This window comes from Lissotriton vulgaris, chromosome 1_2 (genome assembly GCF_964263255.1).
Source record: "Lissotriton vulgaris chromosome 1_2, aLisVul1.2, whole genome shotgun sequence".
In the NCBI taxonomy this organism is placed as follows: domain Eukaryota; kingdom Metazoa; phylum Chordata; class Amphibia; order Caudata; family Salamandridae; genus Lissotriton; species Lissotriton vulgaris.
In genome coordinates, this window is record NC_141686.1 from 175,376,376 (window position 1) to 175,401,046 (window position 24,671).

Below are 24,671 nucleotides of genomic sequence, written 5' to 3' on the forward strand. Positions count from 1 at the left end.
ACGACAAGGCCGCTCTGAGATCACGGGCTGCTTTAGAGCATTCCTTATTGAACCACCTCGGACCCTCCCTCCCTCTACACGTTAGAGGTTCTGTCATTGAAATAGCTATTTTATTAGTTAAACTCTGAAAATCAGACAGAACCTGAGTTGGATCAGAATCAACCTGAGTGCATCTAGCGATTATATCGCTACAATTATTTTGGACGTTCTGGTATATGAGGGCCGGGGTGCACATGGACCATTTTAGGCGGCGTCTGCCATCAGTTGCTGTTACCCTACCCTTACCCAGGTTACGACTTTCTCTAGCCACCCAGGGCCCCCTTAATTGTATAGTCCGAGGGTTGTGGTCACTAGGTGGATTATAGTCTATGGAAAATGAACGCACAAATAACCTGCATGGGCAAGGTTAACAGCATGTAATCAATGAACGGCCCCTTCCCATGCCCTTTAAAAGTTGGGGTAAGAAAGCGCTTTGAGGGGTCACATAATGCCATTGCAATGGTGAGACCATGTTCATTAAGTAAGTTATTAAAACAGGCCCCCTCCACGGTGTGTTCCAGATGTAAACCATTTATTCTGGGACAGTGCAGTTCCTGGAGATTTTTTCCTAGGGGGTCACCACACGGGTGAGTATTAAAATCGCCCATGATCAACAAGTTATGTGAGCAGTCCCTCATTGAGGTACCTATATAATCACTTAAAATGTCTAAGTTGCCGTAACTTGTAGCATTGTAAATAGAGTTATAAATATTGATCAGACCAACCTTGCAGTTGCCCGCAGATAAAACTAGACCTTGTATACCAAGATTACTTGATGGCCTGCTAACAATTGTACATTTCAGTGCTACCGATATAAACATTACCATACCCCCCTTTGGTCTTCCCCGGATTGCTGATACAGCAGGTACAAAGTATGCCTTATAACCTTCAATATACATATCACATTTTACTGACCAAGTCTCTTGTAAGCAGATAATTTGAAAGCCCCTAATGTAAGCTAACCAGCTTTCATCCTGCATTTTGTTTTCTAAGCCCGCCACATTCCAACATATAACATTATTTTTTGGTGTTGTTGGTGAAATCACCTCTATCTGTTGTACTGCAGGAGACTGTACGGTAATCTGACCCTCCGAGACCCTCAGTCAGTCGCAGGCATCCAGCCCTGAGAACATTTCGAAACGATTATGTATGGGAACATTGTACCCTCTCATGTTCTGGTTGTCAGCATTAAAATTTGCTGCCGGTGTCCGCCAGCCATTAGCGTTAGCTGCCGGTGTCTGCCATCCATTCAGCCCATTAATGTTATTATTGTACATATATGGTGCTACCGGACTTGGGATCTGAGCTTGTGATGTAGGTCCGTACCCACGAGGATTATTAGGGCAATTTTTAGGGGAGTTCTGGTCAGGCGCATAGAAGTATCCCAGAGGCCGCACACAGACACTGTTTGCATTGTAAACCAGTGAGGATGCGCGCAATAAGACCGTGGCGACATGTTGGGGGTGCTGGAAGTTAACAATCACACAATCCCCCGTGGTTGATTTCCTTGAAGGTCCAACCCAATTGACTCTTTCATTGGATATAATTTGGTAGTAATAATGAGATGGGTAACCACAGTTTTTATTTAGCCACGCCACCGTTTTGTTTTTTAGGGAGTCATGGGATTCTCCATGTGGTTGGGCTGGTACTTCCTCATAACGTGGAACATTAGTTAGCACCACCACATATGGGACACAATCAGGGGGGAGATAAACGTTCCTGAGTCTGGCCCTCTGTGGGGCCGCTGCACAGGTACCTAGGGGTACAGGGGCCTGTTGAATTGGCTGGTTTACTGGAGCTGTGGGTGACACAGCCCCAGCACCAACCAACCTTTGAGGATTTAACTGCTGCTGCACACTCTGTCCCCTGGCTACATTCTCCTTCCCACCCCTAACAGGGATAGTTTTAAGGGTTGTCACTCCTGGGGCAGGGGTTAAATATCCCGCCACCAAACTGCCCAGTCTTTCTACCTCAGAAGCTACTATGTCCAATCTGGACATTATTGGACTGATTAGGTCTGAAATTTTGGCCTCCAGTTTTCCTACTATTGTATTTATTAGTGCTTCTAAATTGGTGTCCGACAAGGTCACACTTCCCTCATTATTACTGCCCTCTTGGTTAGTTTCTTCCAAGCCCTGGTTGCTTACGCTATTAATGTTAGTGGCTTTGGAGTTATTGGGTGGATTGGTGTGAGATTTAGTTTTTACGGACTTCCCCCCACGCCTCCCCTGAGTCTTTCTGCACTTCCTCACTGGTCTTTGTGTAGAAGGGCCCTCTACTAGCTCTTCTACTGCGGAGTCTTCCTCCGAAGTATCAAGCAGGTCCACGGGCTTCTCAGAGTGAACCTGTGCCTGTACTGCTATGCTAGGGCCCTCTGTACTGTGTGGGGCATGTTCTAAAGTGCCTTCTAAACATTCTGCAGTCTCATTGGACACGATATCCATGGCAGGGGGAAGACTTTTACTGCCTAGTGAGGCCCTGCGTTCCTTATTTATTTGCGTAACTTTTTTTACCAGAAAATTGTCCATGGTGCGTAGGCCCGATGTCGCTGGGTCCATAGTAATTGTGGGCATGTTAGCAGGTAACAAGAAGGCTATATTATCTCAGTCTAATGCAACAATTATCCTACAGCACAAGAATGAAATAGAATAATTTATGAGCAGTTCAATGTCTTACTTGAAAGTTCTAAGTCCTTGAGTTGGAACCAGGGTCCGTGGCCCGTCCCGTCCTCTTCCGGCCACTGAGGGCCAAAGAGGGCCCGCCCTTTGTCCGGGCTTCGCTCGGCGTCCTGCGACGCTGGGAACTGCGCTGTTTAAATGCGCCTTCAGGCGCTCTGCTCCCGTGTTTAACGCGTGCCGCCGCTTCGCCTGCCGGGTACTGTAGTCCTATAATCCCCCGGGGCGGCGGCGCGATGCTGTAGGTATAGAGACTCCTGGCGGTGTCGGCGTTGCAACCTGGCCCCTCTCGTGACTCCTGGCGGTGTCGGCATGTCAGGTAAGTTAATTGTTAGCCCCCAGTGAGTCCTTATTTTGCTTTTCACTATGGTCTCACAGCTGACCCTTGTGGGTTGAGGAGAGTAAATTGAGCAAAGGTACAGTCTGATATTAATACTTCTTTACCTTTACACCTGACTATCTTATTTTCTACAGTACATATACCATGGTGACAATTAGAAAAGCCAACCATTCCCGGGCTCCCACTGACCCATTCCCACCACACATCTACCATCCCACCCGAACTACAACGCACCATCAGTACCACCTTCGAGGCAGGCACCTACCCCGAAGTTTGGAAATGTGCAAAAGTCAGGCCCCTGCTCAAGAAGCCCTCTTAGACAACGCCGTCCTCGACCCTTCTCAATCTGGAGCTACCACAGCACTGAGACCGCCTTACTCGCTGCCTCAGGCGACATCCGCACCGTCCTCGACCAAGACCACACTGCAGCCCTGATACTACTCGTACTACTCGACCTGTCAGCAGCATTCGATACCGTCTCCCACCACACACTTGCAGCCAGAATGCACAATGCCGGCAAACAAGGAACCGCCCTCGACTGAATCCGATCGTTCCTCAACAGCAGAAGCCTCTCTTCTTCTCCGAACCCACAGAAATCATCTGCGGAGTCCCACAGGGCTCATCACTCAGCCCAACCCTCTTCAAGATCGACATGACACCCCTCGCCGCCATCATCCGACAGCACAGCCTCGACATAGTATCCTACGCCAACGACACCCACCTCTTCTTCTCTCTTGCCAAAGACCCTACCACCACTAGACTCAACTTCCAGAGGGGAATGCAAGACGTCGCCGCCCGCATGAGCAACAGCTGCCTAAAACTCAACTCAGAAAAAACTGAAGTACTCATCCTCGGAACCAACCCATCGACATGGAACAACAACTGGTCACCGACCTCTACAACTCTCCGACCCCCACTGGCCACGCCCGAAACCTCGCCATTGTACTCTACTCCTTCCTCTCTATGAACCGACTGGTCAACGCCTTCACCTCCAGCTGTTTCAACACCCTCCGCATCCTCCGCAATACTTTCAAATGGATCCCCCCACCCCCCGAGTCAAAGAAAGCATTCACCCACGCACTCATCACCAGCTGACTGGACTACGGAAACGCCCTCCACGCCGGCATGAACAAAGCCCTACTCTGGAAGCTCCATACGATGCAGAACACTGCCGCCAGACTCGTCCTCAGCATCCCTTGACTAGAGCACATCAGCCAACACCTACGGAAGCTCCACTTGCTCCCCAACGAGAAGAGTCACCTTCAAGATTCTTACCAACGCCCACAAATGCCTACTCAACACCGGACCCCAATACCTAAATGAGAGAATCACACTCCACGTACCCAAAAGAAACCTCCGATCCGCCTACCACGCCCTCGCCGAAACCCCACACATCCACCAAGCCAAAGCAGGGGGAAGATAGCGGCCAAGACCTGGAACGAGCTCCCGATCGACATCGGACGCACCCCCTCCCTGAACACCTTTAGGCGAGCTCTCAAGACCTGGCATTTTGACTGAACGGAATGGCTGAGCCGCCCCCCCCACCTCCCCCAAGAGCCTTGAGACCCTCACTGGTGGGTAGCACGCTTACAATTCCCTGAATTATTGATTGAGAAATTAGTACTGGAGGTACAGACAGCATGATGTGGCAGCACTGTCCCTCAACTTTTAGAGGTACCAAGTAAGTTTATATGCTGCAGAGAGAGCAATTCTGTTTAAAATAGCCACATGGATCATATGACACCAGAAATCCTTCATTGTAATTTCCTCAATAATACTCATAAATGTAGAATAATTCCCGTTGGTGTCCTTGGACCCCGGGCTCTGACTGGATAACTAGAACACTTCAGGTAGGTTTTCTCTCTTTTTTTGAGTTTTGAGTCCTCAAATTATCTAACTTTATGCTTCATTCAGCATCTTCTCTATTCTACCATCAAAAGTAATTAATTTTTCTCACATTTGTGAAGATTTGTTTTTCACAATGGCTTTTTTTGTGAAGTGCCCTCCCTGAAGGAGGAAGAAGACTGCAACAGGTCCACGCTCTTTATATGGTTTGTGTACCAATATCCACATTCTATTTCCAGTTGTAAATTCTGTCAGAAAATCACAAGAAGAGTGCTAAAAGAGAGACAGTGGTGTTCCACCTGAGAGGGCAGTTGGAAGATCTGAAGGATCAGTGGGAGCAGAAAAATACAAAAAAAAACAGGACAGAGAGCAGGCTCCTTTCATTATATCCTTGCATTCTCCAAGGAAGGACTCCAGAGAAGGGAAATCCAAGAGGAAAATGGTACACAGGCGACATTGTCACCATTCTGGACATGCCGTATGACCACCAGTCAATGATGAGTCTGGCTTCAACATCAACGTGTGTGCTTTTGTGAGACATATCCATGACAGTTTTGACATTGATGGCGAGATCAACTTTGAAGAGATCACTATTGCAACATTGCAGGTCAACTTTGATATACAACTTCAGCCAAATAAACACCAATACATGCTGCAGTTGCTCCTTTATCTGGATCCTTTGCTGAAAAATTATCTCCTTAACCATTATGGTTGCTAACTTTGTTTAGAAAAAATACCAACTATGCTCAAAGTGACAATATAATACGGTTCATATGCCATTGGAGTGCACACACAGACTTGTAGATGTCAGCACATTGTAACAGCACAGGAGGACATTCACCTGTTGTAGCCCCAGGGCATCAAGAAAATCTTTGTCAAGAAGCGTACCTATCTTTCTCTGACCTTTCACATTAAAGCACACACTTCCTTTCTCATTCATTTAGCATTGTACCATTTACCTCTAGTCACACTCAGTTTCAAAACTACCTCGGAAACTTAGTTAAGAGAAAATTGATAAACTGGGGCTAGCATGCATGACCTTTCAAAATTGATGTCACTGCTGCTACGGACCTATACTCTGGCATCATTCGTGCCATCCGAAATCTTTTCACCAAACAAAAGCCGAAACTGTTGGCTTTGTCAGTGTTTGTTCTTCAAATGCACATATTCTGCATAATAGCAATGCCTGATTCTGTGAAGAAAATATTTACTGAGTGGCATATTCTCTTAATTTTCATTGAATTTATAGGTGTATAGCATGGTGTATACGAAAATGTTCCAAAACAGCCATTTAAAAAAAAACATTAAGCATTAGATAAATGGAGAATATCCAGAAAATGGTCAACTACATCCAAACCTACTTCTTGTTGCCTCACAGGGGTGTTAGTGGCAAAGGTATACATTTCCACGGTGCTGTAATTAAACACATAGAGGATCAGCAGTATTGTTTTGATAGGAATTAGGCTTTTAGTTTCAAAGGATGCTAATTAGTCTTCTTTCTCTTTACTGGGAAAAAGGCCCCATTGTAGTACGCACAGTAGCAAAATAGAGCAGTCCAGGGCATACTTGGGGAATTGGGTATGGGCAAGTACCCCCAATTTGCTGGTACAAAGCAGTATCATTCAATAAATCATTGCCCAGTCAGTGTTGTTTCTTATAAAAAAGGAAAGGTACTAAACACACTATACATTAATTTGCAAATGTCTACAAATGGGCAGTTGGAAATACCCTTGGTGGCACTCTCAGAACAGTTGGCACCTCAACAATCCCTGAATCCTATAACCACAATGCTCCACCTTATACTAAATGCAATATAGAAAGTGTCCTTATCAAAAAAGTAGGCCTACTGGCTTTGTCAGGGTGTCACCACCATTATAAAAATATAAATATGACATTTAAACTCATTGCATATCACATTATCTTCTGATGTTAGTCTCTCAGTGACATTCACTAATATATATTGTGACCCATAGTTCATTTAAGTATATTCAATATAGCATTATAAATTCAATTGCATGTGGCCATGTATACTTTTTCTACCTTTATACTGGTGCCATTGCACCGTTGGGACCAACCAACAAGGGTGCATGCTTTCTATAGCCTCAGTGCAAAAGTACAGGCTCCATGAATGCTTAATAAACCAAAGCAAACTCTACCAGATGCATCCATACTTCACATGGGAGACTTAAAACCGCTTTTGTGGGAAATTTTCCTGGAGGCTACTGCACCTCTGCAGCCCCAAACACACTTTTTAGTTCTTTGGTGGTGCACCTTGGCGCCATAAGGAACAGTATGCCCTCGCAAAGGCCTATTCGGCGCTCCTCAGCACCAGGCGTTAAATAAGAAATGAAGAACTTCTTCGCCCACTCAGCATTCATATTAAGTGGCTTCACACAGCGCGTTGCCTTTTAAAAAATTATTATTATTTGTTTTAATAAATGCCGTCTTGCGCAACACTTTTTGCATTTTTTTTAAATGACCCAGTGTCTCCTCCTCTTTTGAGGGGTACCAAGTGTGTGGTCTTGATGGGGCCCACAGACAGACAGACAGACAGACAGACAGACAGACAGACAGACACACACACAAACACCTCGCAGTTGAGAGGTAAGTCACCTACGTGCTCTATTTCCTTCACCCCTTGAGGAGTAATCCTCAGCGCAAGAATTGGTGGATAGCACTCCTCTGGGGAGCCTTATCTGGGGGTGCCACCGATGCCAGACCCAGGATGCTTACCGGCTCCACTGCTCCCCACTCCATACCTGGTGCTACCGTAAGCCTATCTGGAACTTCAGGTGCATCCGGCCTTCTTACTCCATTTTGTAATGGAGATGTTCCAGCCTGCATCTGTTCCCTCTGGCATTCTGCTGTTCCCCTTGGGCTCTTTAGGGTACCTACCTGCACCCTCTCCCCTCTTTTCTAAATGGTTCTGGGACCTCCCACCGGCGCCAACACCAGTGCACATCGGGTGCCATCAACTCTGGTGCCACCAACAGAGCAGTCTAAGGCTATCCTGCAGAGGTTGAGATTAAGGGCCGTTTGAATAGTGAAGGATGGAAGGTACAGGGAAGTGCAGACGGACACACCAGGCCAACACCATTGGTTCATGATGCATGACACCTTATCCACCGACTCAGATCCAGTTCAGATGCCAGCTGAATTTCAACTTGACACAGACTACAGCAGTGAGGCAGCCAACTCGTTGGACATGGTAGACTACTTGGTTCTGCAAAATGTGGGCAGGAAACATCACCAACATGAATTGAAGTGTCCTTCAGGGTTTGCCCAACATAGGTGGACTCTTTTAATCTGTACTTAGTAATGCTGCTAATGTGCTGTAGCTCCCTCTCCCTACTGTTCTGTAGAGACCATGTACAACAGTCATCTGCTTCAGAACCGTCACTGCCTTTTTTGAGGCTCTTATTAACCCGATCAAGATGGCCTGGGCGAAACCCACCAGCAAGTCAACTGGATAATTGCCGGGTCTTCTAGACTGGCAACCAGAGACTATTTTCTAGCCCGCACACCCATCCTCATGAAGTCTAGTGGTTCAAGCCTCCTCGTCTACTAAACAATATCCTGTTGCTTTTCCTGCAGCCCTATCAGACAACAAAACAAAGAACTGGAAGCAGTATGGAAGAAATAATTCTCAGCGAGCAGTGAGATCTATTCATTGTCTGAAAGCTGCATATTTAGTGGGAAGATCTACCTATGCATTTTGGGATATGGCAGGAATGGGAGTGCCAAATCTTACAAGACCACACACAAGATCATTTTGCAGCAGTGGTTTGCGATGCCTCGAAACAGATAATCGGAGCCTGACTGCTGACTCAGTGGCCATGGCCACAAACTCCTCAGTGACCCTACGAAGGCATGTCTGGCTCATGTCGAGCAGCTGTTTTGGAGATGTCCCGGCAACATTATTGGGCACACCATTCTATGGAGCACATTTCTTTGGGGTTAAGGAGGGTTCTGCTCTAAGGAACTTCAAGACAGGATAGCGTCACCCATATCATTGGACCACCAGTCTCCAGTTAAAGAATACCATCAAATTCAGAAGTTTTTAGGCTTCTCAAGGAGCTTCAATTTGTGCCAACTCCAGGCCTGCAGTCTCCCCAATAACAAAGACTTCTCCTCCATCAATACAGAGGCACAGGTAAAGGCAGACCCAGCAGCTCTCCTTCTCCTGCATCATCCATAAAGCCACTTTAGCTTCCTGTTGAATGACCATGTGTGCTTCTTGGAAGGACAAGTATCCTCCTTCAAGAAGGCCTTCCGGCAGACCTCTGCCCACATCTCCTTCAGGCATAAGACAGTCTTCAGATACATCAGCATGGGGCGGCAGCCCTGCTACAGAAAGTTGGTTCCAGATCAGGAAATTAGGCATGGATCCGGCTCACAATACTTTCTGGTATTCAAGAATGATGGCACTCATCAAATGATTCCAGACCTCAGCACTGGAAGCAGAAGACTGAATGGTGCTCCTGAACTTCAAGAATGTGTATCTGCACATACTGATCCTGCAGTCTCACAGGAGGTACCTTTGCTTTGTGTTGGGTCCCACTTGTGCCTGGACGACTGACTGCTCAAACTTAGCTAGCCACAGATGGTTTTGCATCACCTGCAGGCAACAGCATTCCTGCTTTCAGAATTGGGTTTTTCCATCAACATACCCTTATTCAATCGCATGTTGATGGAATGCCACCTGTTCATAGCGGCAGTACTAACACCTTTGTTTTGAGCCTTCCCTCCTCCCTAGAGGATCTGAGGCAGTCTAGTATTTATATTGATGTTTCCAGAGGGAGCTCGTATTCCAGACCTGTTGCTTCTCAGTCTGCTATGTAAGTTCATGCATCCTCCTAGTCATGTAAGCCACTGTCACATTAGGCTCTCCTTTTGTGCCTCCACACACAGTGCTTCTTGCATGGGGAAGATTTGGCAGAGACCATTGTGATCTCCTGAAATACTGCAGGAGATCTTATTCAGCATTTGGTGGAGGAACATCTAGATATCCTTCTACCCTCTGCCAGCAATGATTCTAATGGCAACTGTACATCAACCTTTGGATCTGGTGCTCACCACAAGGAACTAATGGTCTCTAGTCTTATTTTAACTGAGGACAATTTGGCAGGTGCTCTAGGCCTTCCTCCCTTCCCTAATAGTCAAACTGTCCATAACTTGCCAGGCAATATAACTGTGATGTGGTACATCAGCAAATAAGGAAGTGTAGGGTCTCACCTGCTCTGTCAAGCGGCATTGAAACTCTGGTCTTGGGTGCACCAGAACTGGATGTGGCTAGTCGCCAACAGTCTGACCTTAATCAGGGTTTCCAGCCTAAGTCAGCGTCATCTCATCAACCATGAATAGCGTTTACTTCTGGAGGCGGTGCAGCACATCTTTGGTATGTGCTGCATACCTCAGGTGGATCTTTTTGCTGCTCACAGCAAAGCCCATTCTCATTGCTTCTTTTCCCTCTGTGATCCTCTACAGGAGGCCTTGAGAAATGTGTTTGGATTGAGATGAAACTTTTCACTTTATGACACGTTTACTCTAATACCCTTGATTCTTCTGGTTCTGAGGAAGATTCATCAGACCCAAGTCATCTTCATTGCCCAAGACTGACAGAGCGGGGATGTGGTAGTCTGACCTTCTTCCTGTGTGTCCCCAGCTCTGCCTTCACTCAGGGTGAACCTCCTGTTTGAGGCATGTGAGCTGTAGATCACATGCTGGGCATAGCTCGACATCTAGTGTTGGGTCCGGATGTTTGCACTTGTTTTTCTGCAAATAAGTCTTTCCAGTACTTTCGATGATAGTGCGCATGGGCATCGACTCCATTATTCAATTGTTTTAATCCGCCATCTGGTTTGGACGTCTATTGCTGCACTCCGCTTCGACACCGTTTCTTCGGTTTCCCTCAGTGCGCAAGATACTCACCCTCGACGGTATTGTTTTCGATCGTGTCTCCCTTCCTATCGCGTATCGTAATTACGTAAAATAATCTTTCGAACTGAAAGTTTGTGGAAGGCCGTCGGATTAACCCGCGTCGGGTCAACCTGAAGTCGATGGAACGAACTCCCTTCAAATTCTGCCCTCTGTCACCCAAATATCCGCGCACCGACTCACACGAAGTGTGTAATCTGTTTTTGTCCCCTGAACACCGAGAACAAGATTGTGACGCGTGCCAGGTTTTCCGCTCCAAGAAAACACTTTGAGATCGGGCTTGGCGTTGCGACAATCAGAATCAGCACACAAGCTCCATTCTGGACATATTCGAGCAACAATCCGATGAAGAGACTGGCGAGGCCATGGGAACTGAGGAGGAGCAGGAGCCGGTCTTTCAGCTTCGTAAACACAAAGTGGTTCTTGGAACCAATCCTAAATTTCTTCCTAAAGTAGTTTCTTTTCATATCAATCAATCAGTTGAGTTACTTGTGTCCTTTCCTCAACCTGATTCTATAGCAGTACAAGCTCTACACACACTAGATGTTAGACGAACTCTACTGTAGAAAGAACAAAAGAATTTTGCAAGACAAAACAGCTTTCTGTTGCTTTTTCGCCATCACAGAAAAGCAATCCCATATCTAAATCAGGAATTGCAAGATAGATCGTGAAATGCATTCAAACATGCTATGTAAAGGCGAAAATAACTTTGTTAATACCCTCTATAACACAAAATAGGGGCTACTATGGCATTCTTAGAGAATATTTCCCTAGCTGACATCTGTAAGGGAGCAATATGGTTTACATTGCACATATTAACCAAACAGTATTGTGTAGATGTGTTAGCGAGGCAACAAGCTAATGTAGGCCAGGCAGTACTTAAAACACTTTTCCAAACAACTGCAACAGCTACAGGTTAGCTCCCGCTTGGGAAGTATACTGCTGTATAGTCTAGGCAGAGCATGTGATCTATAGCTCACATGCTTTGAATGGATAATGTTACTTACCCAGTAAGCATATGTTCTTGGCACCCACCTCTCCGGGTACCTATACCTGTATTAGTTTCTTCTTGACATTCACACGCATGGCCATCTCTATTCTACACTTACTAACTCCATTCTCACCCTCTACGTGAAAAGAATCTAATAATGGAGTTGATGCCTGTTGGACCTAGTTTACCCAAGTCTACATAAGGTAGCTTGGCACAGTAGTGGCTACAGCTAACTCAAGGCGTTGGTTAAGTGCTTACAAGTCTCACTCACAGTAACTCAGTGATGAACCACTAAAATAGAAGACACAACACCAATGTTTGGAAAAATACCGTTACCTTTTATAAAAATAATATGACTCTTTGGATTCAAATTATACAGGGTACAACATCAGTTTCTCTCCGAAATAATCATTACACTTTTGTCTTGGAAAAATACATGTCACTCTTCTTGCTGTGGAAAATTTACAGTAAAACACATTCTATTGTCAAGGATTCAGTAATGAATAAATAACACTCTTCTGGAATTAAAAATATCCCAAGAGAATTACACTATGCAGTGTCACTTACATTAATAATCACTGTCATCAATACTTCACCAATTGAACCTGCCAATTCACTGGTTATACTATCACATACAGGGCTATGATCTCTATCCCCTTATCTATCATGTCACAGTTTAGAATTTTAGAGGACCAAAATGGTCAGGGCACCCTGTTGGGCGCTAGATCTGATAAGGTTTCTTTAACTTTAATCACTAGGACCCAACACCTTCCTTCCTCACCCCCACTCTCCTTACTGTCTTAGTGGCAGGTTCACCACAGTCCACAGGTCTCTAGATGACACCCGACTCCTGGTTCTCCCCAACCAGCTGCTTGCCTGTTGCTGGCGTGGGGGGGGGGGGGGGGGGGGGGGGGGGTTGTTAATCTTCCTCAGCCCAGGCGCGCTTCCACTTGACAGCGCTGGGCAAAGGGGCCTTGTTGCAGATCAGAGCGTTGCACTCGCTCACTAGCAGGGCGCGAAGGGGGGCTGATCAATCTTCCTCTCCTCAGGCGCTGGCTCCTCCAGATAGCGCTCGAGCGTGGGGGGATTAACTTAACACAGCCAACGCGGCGCTCAGGGAATCCTTCTGGCGCCTCCTCAGGCAACCCGATGGTCGCGCTGAACTCCTGGGCATGCGCGATGCTCCTCGACGGCTCCGCCTCCGCTCCCGCCTCCTCTAGCGGCCGCTCCCAGGAAGGACGCTGCTCACCTTGGGGTCGCTACTCTTCTGGGCCTGCCTCCGCAGCAGTGACCTCGCGGGGGACATGCGCGGAAGCGCTTTCTCCGTCAATTACCGCGGCCGGTGCCCCCGGGGTCCCACAGCCGATCGAAGCAGCGCCGCTGCTCCTCTTCAGTCACTTCCCTCACCGGCATCACAGGAAGGATGTGCTCACGCAGCGCCCTCGCTCCTCAGGTCATACAAGGCTCCACAGTCCCCCGACCTCACCAGGGCACGTCCAGGGGTCCACAGCTGTTCCTTCACGCTGGTAGGTGCAGCGCTGGGCAGGGGAAGTGAGAATGATCTTCAGTAAGAGTGTCCTGTCAGCTTTCACTGGGCTGCAGGTTAAGAAGGGTCTCCCTTCACACTCAGTTAGCTGTTCTTCTCCGCAACTGATGTATGGGGAGGGATTGGTCAGAGGCTGAAGGGGGAACAACTCTCTGAAGAAACTGTCAGCCTCAGAGACAAACTAGCTGCTCTCAGTGTGTCCACCTCCTCTCACCACTGCCTCACTCCTCCACTCTTGGGTCAGCACAAAATGGCTGCTGGTCACTGGCCTTATATAGGGTGGCCTGAGACCTGCAGAAGTCTCTAATGGATTCTAGAAAGTTCCCTAATGTTAGCCTATGGACCTGTCCTCCAGTAGTGTCCGTTATGGCAGTTGGTGGACACCATTTTAGGTTTCTGGAGATCCCTAGATTTTCAAGGGGGCTGACTAGGCCTCACAGGTTATGAGGGAAAAATGGCGTCATTGCCAAGGAACACCTAGCCCCCTGACAGCATTGAAAAATCCTGATGGACATATGTAAAAATAAAAATAGAAACTCTGGGAGGCTAAGGGGGACAAAAATAAATAATAATGGTTAGAGTATCCCCAGAAGCAGACAGGTCTAACAATGCCCATGCCCACTATCACTGAAAGGAGGAGTCCCCTACCTCATGACTGGAAGGACTTCTTTGAAGAAAAACAAGTTGCCAACATCCAGACCCAACACTAGATGGCAGGAGTATGCAAAGCATGTGAATCTACAACTCTACATGTCAAGAACAGATTTACCTGGTAAATTACATTATCCCTCTGTGGCCATTGCCTCAGCGAAGCGTGTCCATTATTGACTGTTCCCTGATGATAACAGGTTTCAGACTTGCTGAAGAACTCAGTGTCAGTTCTGTGCTCTATCATTACTTTCAGTGTCAGACCTGTTATAGGTTTTTACTTTACTCAGCGTATTATTCTTTACTTTTTATTACTGTGGTGTGTAAGGGGTGGATATCTGACTATGGTTACCCCCTATTTTTTTGCCTAGTGTTTAGCTGGTTTTCGACTTAGTTGGCCTGGGATCCTGCTATTCAGGACCCCAGGCTTCCTGCTCTCTCTGTTAAAATGGACTCCATGTACCTTAGGTACATACCTAATGGGTATTGGGTCACTCTTGTAAGTCCTTGTACAGTGTACCTTAGGTACCCAGGGCATAAGTGAACCCAAGGCCTACCAGAGGCTGCAGCATGTATTATGCCACCCCTGGCTGGCCCTCCAAATCTGACACAACTGGCTGATCAATCAGCTGGGGCAAGGTAGTGTAATCACCCTTTGCTTTAGATATAGTATGCCTATATCTAAACCTAAAATGGACACATATACTCCTATAAGTCACTCCTATGGCAGGTCTTAACAATCCTGGAGGCAGAGTGCTGGGAATTATGTGAGATGGTGCTCTAGCATGTGCTGAGCCGGTCTGCAGCTTTCGAAACCAAGTCCTCTAGCTGTTTCCATGATACCGCTATACCATATACTCTTAAGTGCATTATAATCCTCGCGGTTATTGCTAACTTTGGCATAGCATTATCAAAACATGTCGAGTAAGGTGTCATACGAATTGGAATACTACCCCCTCGCCAATTCTGGCGAGGGGGTAGCATTCCACCCTTCTAGAGGGACACGACATGTACCTAACTGTGAACCCTGGTTAAAGTTAACTCGAGCCTCAGCATCACAAAATGGATGCTGCCACCACAGACACAAGTCTGTCCTCCTGCTGCTGGGATTCCTTCCAGCGAGGGAGGCTTGGACAAAGGGTTTCCTGCCTTGGGAGGTGCTAGCACCACCCCAGACAGGATTTTGTGTATTGGGTAGGACTGGCCTGAAAGGAATGAGACATGCCTGGGGCACACAAGGTGCCCTGTGCATACACCGGCTCAAACCAGTTGCTGGGGCACTCCAGCCCCAGCTCTGGCGCGAAACCGGACAAAGCGTTCGAGGCATGTGGGCTGCTGAATTCATATCTGTGCATAGATCGCCGCCTAGTGTTGGGTCCGGATGATTGCACATTGTTGTCCTGGAAGAGTCTTCGAAGTATCACGAGATAGGTGGCTCCTCCCCTGGACTACAGTACGCATGGGCATCGACTCCATCCTCAGATTGTTTTTTTCCGCCATTGGGTTCGGATGTCTTTAATTCCCTCTTGTCGGAATCGATAGTACATTTTCTTGAGACCAAAAGGTCTTTAGCCTATACGTCGGTATTGTCTTGCGTTCGGCATTACTTCTTCTAGCTCGGTTCCGAGCTGGATTCTCTACTCCTGCGTGCTCTCGGCGCTCCTGACCTATCGACCGTCCATCATGGACCGAAGTCCATTCAAGAGATGTCCGGTCTGTAACTCTAAGTACCCCCACATCGACGTCCACCCAGTGTTGAACAAGTGTCTGTCGCCGGACCACGATGAGGACAAGTGTATGGCTTGTTCACGCTTCAGGTCCAAGAAGACGCTTGAGCTTCGACGAGCTGCGCGCCAGGAGGCCCAGCAATCTGCTCCGGCGCCTGTGGACATCTTCGATGCAGGGGATGTCGAGGACGACGCAGATGCAGAGATGTTCGAGGGAGAAGAAGTTGTCGACGAGGTAGGGGACGACGACGGGGCCCTCGGGGCCATGGAGGATAGCTCGGATGAGGAGCTTCCTCAAACTGACTCTGGGGCGTGCTTATTTATAAGGCCCAGGTCGAGGGATCGCCTTCGGGCCTTATCCAAGATCTTGCTATGGGTTCCACGGCCCCGCCTTCGGGCTCGGCCACGGACATTGTTGCCGAGCCTCTCCCTGCGCAGGTGCCAGCCTCGAAACCGAAAGTGCGCATCGCTTTGGTCGGCTCCAAGGCCTCGGAGGCTTCGGCGCCGAAGAAGCCGAAGGTGGGTGTCGAGCCGAAGGCTCAAGTCAAGGGCGTCGAGACGAAGTCTGCCGCGCCGAAGACTAAAGTGAAGGTGGTCGAGACGGCCGAGTCGGCGCCGAAGACGATCGACACCGCCAAAAGCCTCGGAGACCCGAAGAAGGCTGTCGGCGAGCCGAAGAAGACTCTCGGTGACCCGAAGAAGCGACTCAAAGGTCCTCACGACCCCGCGTCCGCAGGACAAGGCCAAGGGCGCTGCGCCCCGAGGGTCGACTCCAAAAGTGGCCTCGAAGGATTCCATTGAACCGGCGCGCCCATCCGCCGCGTTCACCAAGAAGGTGACTGACTCCCTGCAGCGCATCCGTGAGGGCACCGCGTCGGTTGATCCAAAGGATCCTCCGCCACGCCAATCCACTTCACGTTGCCGCCTAAGACGGCGCCGAAGGCTTTCGCTCCTAAGGCAGTGGCCGGCGTGTCCGAAAAGGTCTCCTCGGCGCCGAAGGCGTCATCGGTGGTCCACGGCCCGCGACCTCGACGACCTTCGGGGGACGAGCGTCAGGAACACTTCATCGACGACAAAACGGGCAGGCTTTCCCTCCTGAAGCGGAAAATCACCCCAGAACCCCAACTGGAGTCTTACAAGATCCCTCTCAAGAAAAAGAAGGACTCTGCTTGCTCTCCCGTCTTGGTGGAACCCCTTTCCCGACAGACTCATGATGTGTCGCCCACTTAATCAGATGTGGACGCTGGTGAGGGAGATGATGAGGATGAATACAGTTATCCAGTCTATACAGACCCTGAGGATACCAATGAACCCTGGGCAGCTGGTGGTGACCCTGGGGATCCTCAATCAGGACAAGACCCTCAACTTTTTCTGCTAAAACGTCCCCTACAGAAGACTCTACAGCTTTCAATGCCCTCATTGAGCGGGCAGCTAACAATCACAACGTCCAGCTACATGCTGGCCCTGCGGATGTAGATTTCCTCTTTGACACCTTTTCAGTCTCAGAAAAAACTGTTAAAACTCTGCCTATGCTGAAAGGTGTTTTAAAGCATTCTGCTGAGATCTTTAAAGAACCCACCAGGGCAAGGGTGATAAACCCTAGGATTGACAAAAAATACAAGTCGGCGCCTACTGATCCTACCTACATCAAAGGACAGTTGCCTCTGGACTCCCTTGTCGTCCCGAATCCCCAGAAGAGGGCTAATTCTCAGACTACGGGTGTTGCTCCTCCCCCAGACAAAGAATCCAAGGTCTTTGAGGCTTCGGGGAAGAGGGTAGCAGCACAGGCAGCCAACATCTGGTGCATTTCTAACACACAGGCGCTTCTGGCGCGCTATGACAGGGCACACTACGATACACTGGAGACCCTGTTGCAACACCTGCCTGATCAATACAAGGAAGGGGCTGAGATGCTGATTCAGGAAGGGAAGCTAATCTCTAACGCTTCAATTAAGTGCGCTCTGGACGCAGCTGATACCGCTGCCAGAGCTATAAACACTAGTGTTATGCTTCGGCGACATGCCTGGCTGAGAATCTCTGGATTTAAGCCAGAAATCCAAACCACCACCCTGAACCAAACCAGATCACCTGTTTGGCCCAGAGGTTGACACCACCCTAGAAAAGATAAAAAAGAACACTGAGACTGCAAAATCCATGGGTGCCTTACAGTTTCGGGGTGGATCCTTTCGTCGCTCCAGCACTAGAGGCGTTTCCAGGGGCCAGCTCTCCCAGTCCACGCAATACTACAAGGGCAACACTCAGACCACTTACACCAACAAAAGTCGAGGTGGATATCGTGGCAACAGCGCCAAGGGCAGAGGACGTGGAAACAACCGCTCCAGATCCTCTGCCACCAGCAAACAGTGACGCAATGTCACTGCTTCCCGACCATACAACACCGGTCGGGGGGAGACTCCAGCAGTTCCTGCCCGTCTGGAAGTCCATCACCACGGACAGGTGGGTCAGAAAACTTATCCAATACGGTTATTGTCTGGAGTTAACATCCACTCCACCCAACATGCCCCCCAGACACCGTCCTATGTCGGACGAGCACTTGCACTTATTGCAGCAGGAGGTCACCGTCATGCTGCAAAAAGGAGCAATAGAGCTAGTGCCACTGCAGGAAAGAGGCACAGGGGTATACTCCCTGTACTTCTTAATACCAAAAAAGGACGGGTCCCTCAGGCCCATCCTGGACCTCAGGCCACTCAACTACTACATCCTGCCGGAGCACTTCCATATGCTGACCCTGCAGCAAGTGCTCCAGTTGCTCAGGCAGGGGGATTTTCTCACAACTTTAGACCTAAAGGATGCGTACTTTTACATTCCACTGCACCCTTCACACAGGAAATACCTCCGTTTCACCATACAAAACCAGCACTACCAGTTCAAGGTTTTGCCTTTCGGTGTCACCACGGCACCCAGGGTGTTCACAAAGTGCCTGGCGACAGTGGCGGCGCATCTCGGTAGACGGAACATCCACGTCTACCCTTATCTGGACGACTGGCTCATCCAAGCGAAGTCAGCCCAGCAGTGTGCCGCCCACATGTCCCACACCATTCACCTCCTGCACGATCTGGGATTCTCACTGAATTACCCCAAATCCCACCTCCAGCCCGCCCACTTACGGTAGTATCTGGGTGCGACCATAAACACTCTGGCGGCCACAGCACAGCCGAATTCAGTGAGGGTCAGCAGCATTCAATCGCTGATACAGAAATTCCGACCTCAACACTCGCTTCCAGCAAGAGTGTTCATGCAGTTGATAGGCATGATGGCCTCCTGCATCTCCATAGTCCCGCACGCGAGACTACACATGCGTCCGCTTCAGGAGTGCTTAGCACGTCAGTGGACTCAGGCTCACGGGCAGTTGAAAGACCTAGTGTTGGTGAGCGGTCGGGCATACAACTCTCTGCATTGGTGGAATCCACGAAACCTTTGCAAGGGCCGACCGTTCCAAGAGCCTGTGTCACAGATAATCCTGACAACGGACGCCTCTCTCCAGGGATGGGGAGCTCATGTACTCCATTACACTGTGCAGGGACTATGGATGCAACAGCAACGGAAGATGCACATCAATGTTCTAGAACTGATGGCAATCTTCATGGCAATGAAAGCCTTCAAAGTACATCTGTGCAACAAGGTTGTGTTGATCCGGACGGACAACATGACGGCCATGTACTACATTCAGAAACCGGGAGGAACACACTCTCCACAGTTGTCTCATCTGGCTCAGAGCATGTGGAAGTGGGCCATTCAGAGAAATATCTTCCTCATGACAGAACACCTCCCAGGCAAGGACAATCAGATGGCGGACCTGCGCAGCCGGTACAGCCACCAAATGCACGAGTGGGAGATACATCCATCAGTACTCCACCCGTACTTCCAAAGGTGGGATCATCCAGAGATAGACCTGTTGACCACAAAGGAGAACGCAAAATGCCGAAGCTTTGCCGCCAGGTTTCCACACCCACAGTCACAAGGCAATGCGATATGGATGAACTGGTCAGGCAAATTTGCGTACGCTTTTCCCCCAGCACCTCTAATACCGCTGGTGGCACGCAAGCTGAAGCAGTACTCGATGACTCTCATCCTGGTTACTCCGACGTGGGCTCGCCAACCATGGTACACCACGTTCCTGGAACTGTCCGTGGTACCGCATCAAAGGCTGCGCCTCACACCCAGACTTTTGACGCAGAGCCATGGCGACATTCAGCATCCAGATCCGCAACAGCTCAACCTGGCGATCTGGCTCCTGAGGTCTTAAAGTTTGGCTACCTCAACTTACCTCCTGACTGTATGGACATAATCCGGGCGGCAAGGAAGCCCACCACCAGAGCATGCTATGCGGCGAAGTGGAAGCGGTTTGTCATTTATTGTGCAGACCACAACATTAACCCGCTGGATGCATCTATTCAAAACATCATTTGTTATCTCTCACATCTGTACAAATGTAATCTGGCCTATGCTTCCATTCGTATACATCTACCCGCAATGGCTGCTTATCTCTAAAACAGACAGCACCTCTCACTTTTCAGGGTGCCTGCCATTAAAGCCTTTCTGGAAGGACTCCAACGAGCCATTCCTCCGCGGACGCCACCAGCTCCCGAGTGGAACCTCAATGTGGTCCTCACCAGGCTGATGGGTCCCCCTTTTGAACCACTGCATTCCTGCAAGATTCAGTTCTTGACATGGAAAGTGGCTTTCCTTATAGCGATTACGTCGCTACGACGAGTTAGTGAACTCCAGGCACTAACTATCCAAGAGCCATTTATTCAGATTCATTCCAACAGTGTGGTGCTTCGCACTAACCCTAAATTCCTTCCTAAGGTAGTTTCTCAGTTCCATATCAACCAGACTATAGAACTACCTGTGTTCTTCCAAAATCCAGAGTCACTTGCGGAGAGAATGCTTCACATACTTGACGTCAAAAGGGCCCTAATGTACTACATTGATAGGACCAAAGATTTTCGGAAGACTAAACAACTATTAGTTGCCTTTGCGCCACAACACAAAGGTAACCCCATTTCCAAGGCTGGTATAGCCAGGTGGATTGTTAAATGTATTCAGATCTGCTATCAGAAAGCCAAGCGCACTCTCACCATTCCACCGTGGGCCCACTCCACCCGAAAGTTGGGGGCCTCCATGGCTTTCCTTGGAAATATTCCTTTGGAAGACATATGTAGAGCAGCCACATGGTCTACCACACACACATTTACAAAACATTACTGTGTTGATGTGCACTCCAAACAGCAGGCAGCTGTAGGGCAGGCTGTTCTAAAAACACTTTTCCAAACTGCTGCAGCTGGCACGGGCTGCCGCCGTTAATGGAGGGACTGCTATGTATTCTATGCACAGATATGAATTCAGCAGCCCACATGCCTCGAACCGAATATGCTACTTACCAGTATGCATCTGTTCTTGGCATGTTGGGCTGCTGACATTCATATCGCCTGCCCTCCTCCCCGGCGCCTGTAGCGGCTGCAGCATTCACACATACTTTTAGCATGGTCATCATTCACGTAGTTTCACTCCATCTTGGCCACAATGGCTAAAAACAATCTGAGGATGGAGTCGATGCCCATGCGCACTGTAGTCCAGGGGAGGAGCCACCTATCTCGTGATACTTCGAAGACTCTTCCAGGACAACAATGTGCGATCATCTGGACCCAACAATAGGCGGCGATCTATGCACAGATATGAATGTCAGCAGCCCTACATGCCAAGAACAGCTGCATACTGGTAAGTAGCATATTCGATCAGCCCTCCAGCATCCACGAGATCTGCGTGGGGCCCTTTTGCTTGATTTCTGCTCGACGCGTTGTCTGGTCACTTGCCGGCTGGCTAGTGGCCTCCTAGACGACGATCCTTGAAATACACACCGCTGGTCTGGTTGCTCCAGACTGGCCCTTGCTTCCCTGCAAAGGAGAAGTACCCCGGACCCTCCTGGTCCGCACCAGACGCCGATTCCACTCACCACGTGGGTTGCCTTTGCCAAGGCCTGTTGACGCCGAATCCGGATCCAACACCGCCGACAGCGAGAGCCTGCATGGGACAGCTCGTGCCTCCATCCTGGTCGTCGAAGACACTCCTGGTCCACGTGGCTGCAGAGACAAGCGTCCACTCTTCACCTGATCGCGACGACAGCATCTGGTTCCTTCCTGGTTCCACTCCAGTCACTGGCTAGTGACTTTGAACATTGTCCCCTCTGCTTTCAGGTCTTCAGCTTCCGTGATCCACACTTGGATCACACCGGACATCTTCCTCCTGGTCGCCTGCAGCATCTTTTCTTCCAGGCTCCATAGACGTCAACGCAGAAAGCCGACACAACTTTGCACCTATGCTCCCGCAGCCTGTGAGTGAGGTAACAAGAGCATTTCGGTGCTCAAGGGTAGATTCACTCTCCTAGTGTCCAGATTCACAGTCGTTTTAGTCCTAACTAGTCAGGATTGTCCGTACTCACCTTTTTCTTGAACTGTACTGTCCATAGGCGTTGTTACGCATCTCGCGTGTGAGTTCACACTCTGCATGCGCGTTCCGTGGGCCTCCTCTCACTTAACTAAAGTTAGGATAGTGTAGTCCCAGCGATACTACAGCCTCTGGACAGCTCCATTCCTTCTATCGACTTCCTCATACCACTTGTTTAGTATATGGTTTGTTGCGCCCCTAGGGCAACATTGTAACTCGTGCAACTTAACGTATTTTTCTTAAGAGTCTTGTCATGTGCTTAGCCCTCTGACCTCATAAAGAGTTCAGAGGTGTTTGTTATTAATAAATATTGTTTATTTTCATAACAACCTGTGTGGTTTCCTTTCACTTGGTATTAAAGGGGTTATATGTGGTAGAACAGCTGGCTTCACATGCCAAAAGAGTTTAGCCTAAGACTGCTTTGTCCATGCTACCATTAGGATAGCTGGTCTATAAGGTTGACTTACAACCAATCACCATAAGGGTTGTTTGGACTGATACAAGGTGATCACTAGACCTAGTGAGCATCATATATCAGGCCAACTTCTCACATGGCCTTCAGCACTAACTTGACTTGTGATGCTAATAGGGTGTGACAAAGTGCATTTTGTTGGCTGTTGCTAAGCATCATAGGGAAAAGAATCACAACTACGGACTCAAGGTCAAATGTATCCTGTATCATTATCCTTCATGATAATTGAACTACCACAGCTCCTCCCGTCTCTACTTTCAATTTAAATGAGAAAATGAGACCAAAGCACTCTTTGGTCAACATCCCTAGATTTGCAGTCACCACATGGAAGTCACTTGTACCACTTCAAGCAAAAATGTTTAGGATATTGTTCCGATGGAAAGCCTTATTTTGCAACCCATTGAAATGGAAACTTTCCTTATGCTAAATAATTCAATTAAGTTCCCTTGATTTCTGTACTATTCTGAACTAACTTTAAAAATTTGAGAACGTCTTATGGCTGAATAAGTAATTTACCTCTAACAACATTCATACAGTATCTGTATCCTGCACTTCACTTCAGCTTTTGTATAGTGTGGTCTACAGCCTAAGCAGGGATGACAGAGTACATCACTTACTGGATAAGCAGAGATTGGACTGGAAAACATACGTACTATGCTCTTTGGGAGATGTTTGCACACCCAGCGATAATGTAAACAAACCCCCTTACTTGTGGTAAATAGTGGGTTCTTCCTCTTTAGGAAGGAAGTGTCTTTTGCACTTTACTTTTGTGGATGAAGAGCTTGTGCTCAGGTAATACGAACAGTAGCATGGGTCGAACCCGCCCATAAGCAATATTGATTTAGTTTGTGGACAAGCCACTGGGTAGCCTGGTATCCCTAATTGATAATGCAATTGAGTTTACAGCCGAAGAGCAGCAGTGTCTTATAAAAGTAACTTTTTGATTTGTGTTAGTATCGAATAGCATGTCACTTAGCATAAAGTTTTGTAAAGAAGGAACAAATTACACTTTGGCATTCTGCTGCCAGCTGTGATGTGTTAAATTTTGTAAATGTTCTCGCAATCACCTGTGTGACGTGACGTTGCTTAGTGCAAATAGAAAACCTATTCTGTATTCCTTTTTCCACTCTTATTGATGGTATTCAACTCTAAAAAATCTTTTCCAGGTCAGCCACCACCCACCTGCTGCTGCACATCATGCAGACTCCAAAAATGGCTGGACCTTGCGGCAGGAGATTAAAATCACCAGCAAGTTCCGTGGCAAATACCTGTCGATCATGCCTCTTGGTGAGATCATTAGACTCAGTATTTTAATTGGATTGTGTAAATCAAGAACTATAGTGTAAAAAAGATGCTTGAAAGAAACCTGGCTGTGAGTTTGTCTGTTACTTCCTACACTGATACAAAGTTTCTAGGAAGAGACCTGAAGGAGGTATGGCGTTAAGGTTGCAGATTCAAACCATGGACACCAAAATGTCTGCTTTCCTTCTGCTATATACAGCAGTCACGCATTAAATCACTTGAATGTAATTTGCTCAATATCATCACAGCGAAGCGGAAGCAGACCGTGGTCACTGCTAAAAACCGCAGAGTGCCTGTATAAAGAGAACATGATTTTGCGCTGCAAATTGCAACAGCCTAAATTCTGATTTGAGAAATTTGATTTCCTGTAATTATACAACAATTTAGCAAAATTACATGAAATTCAAATAAGTCATGTAAAGTTATTTTCAACATGCACCCTCACTGCAATTTTTGTTGCAAGAGCTCATTTTGCACTAAAAAAATGTGCATAGAAATCCAAAGCACGGCGAACAACAGATACTGCCGTTCCCGCGAGTTTGTGGTAAATGTACAATGAATGGTATGTAATTGTGGTAAGTGGCTTAGTTTCAGGAATTTTGCATAATGCAAAACTAAAAATTACACCTAGGCCTAGTTGTCATTGTTTCTCTGGATTGTTTTACAAACATGTCTGGAACA

The 24,671-nt window shown here is 48.0% G+C and overlaps 1 protein-coding gene across 1 annotated transcript in view; it reads left to right on the forward strand.

Annotated features, from left to right (window-relative positions):
- The window catches only part of OSBP (oxysterol binding protein), a 442,669-nt gene that overhangs the window by 291,641 nt on the left and 126,357 nt on the right, over positions 1-24,671 (forward strand). Inside the window, exon 9 of the mRNA XM_086953078.1 lies at positions 23,855-23,975. Coding sequence (XP_086809204.1) covers positions 23,855-23,975 — 121 coding nt within the window. The remainder of the gene's footprint in view (positions 1-23,854; positions 23,976-24,671) is intronic.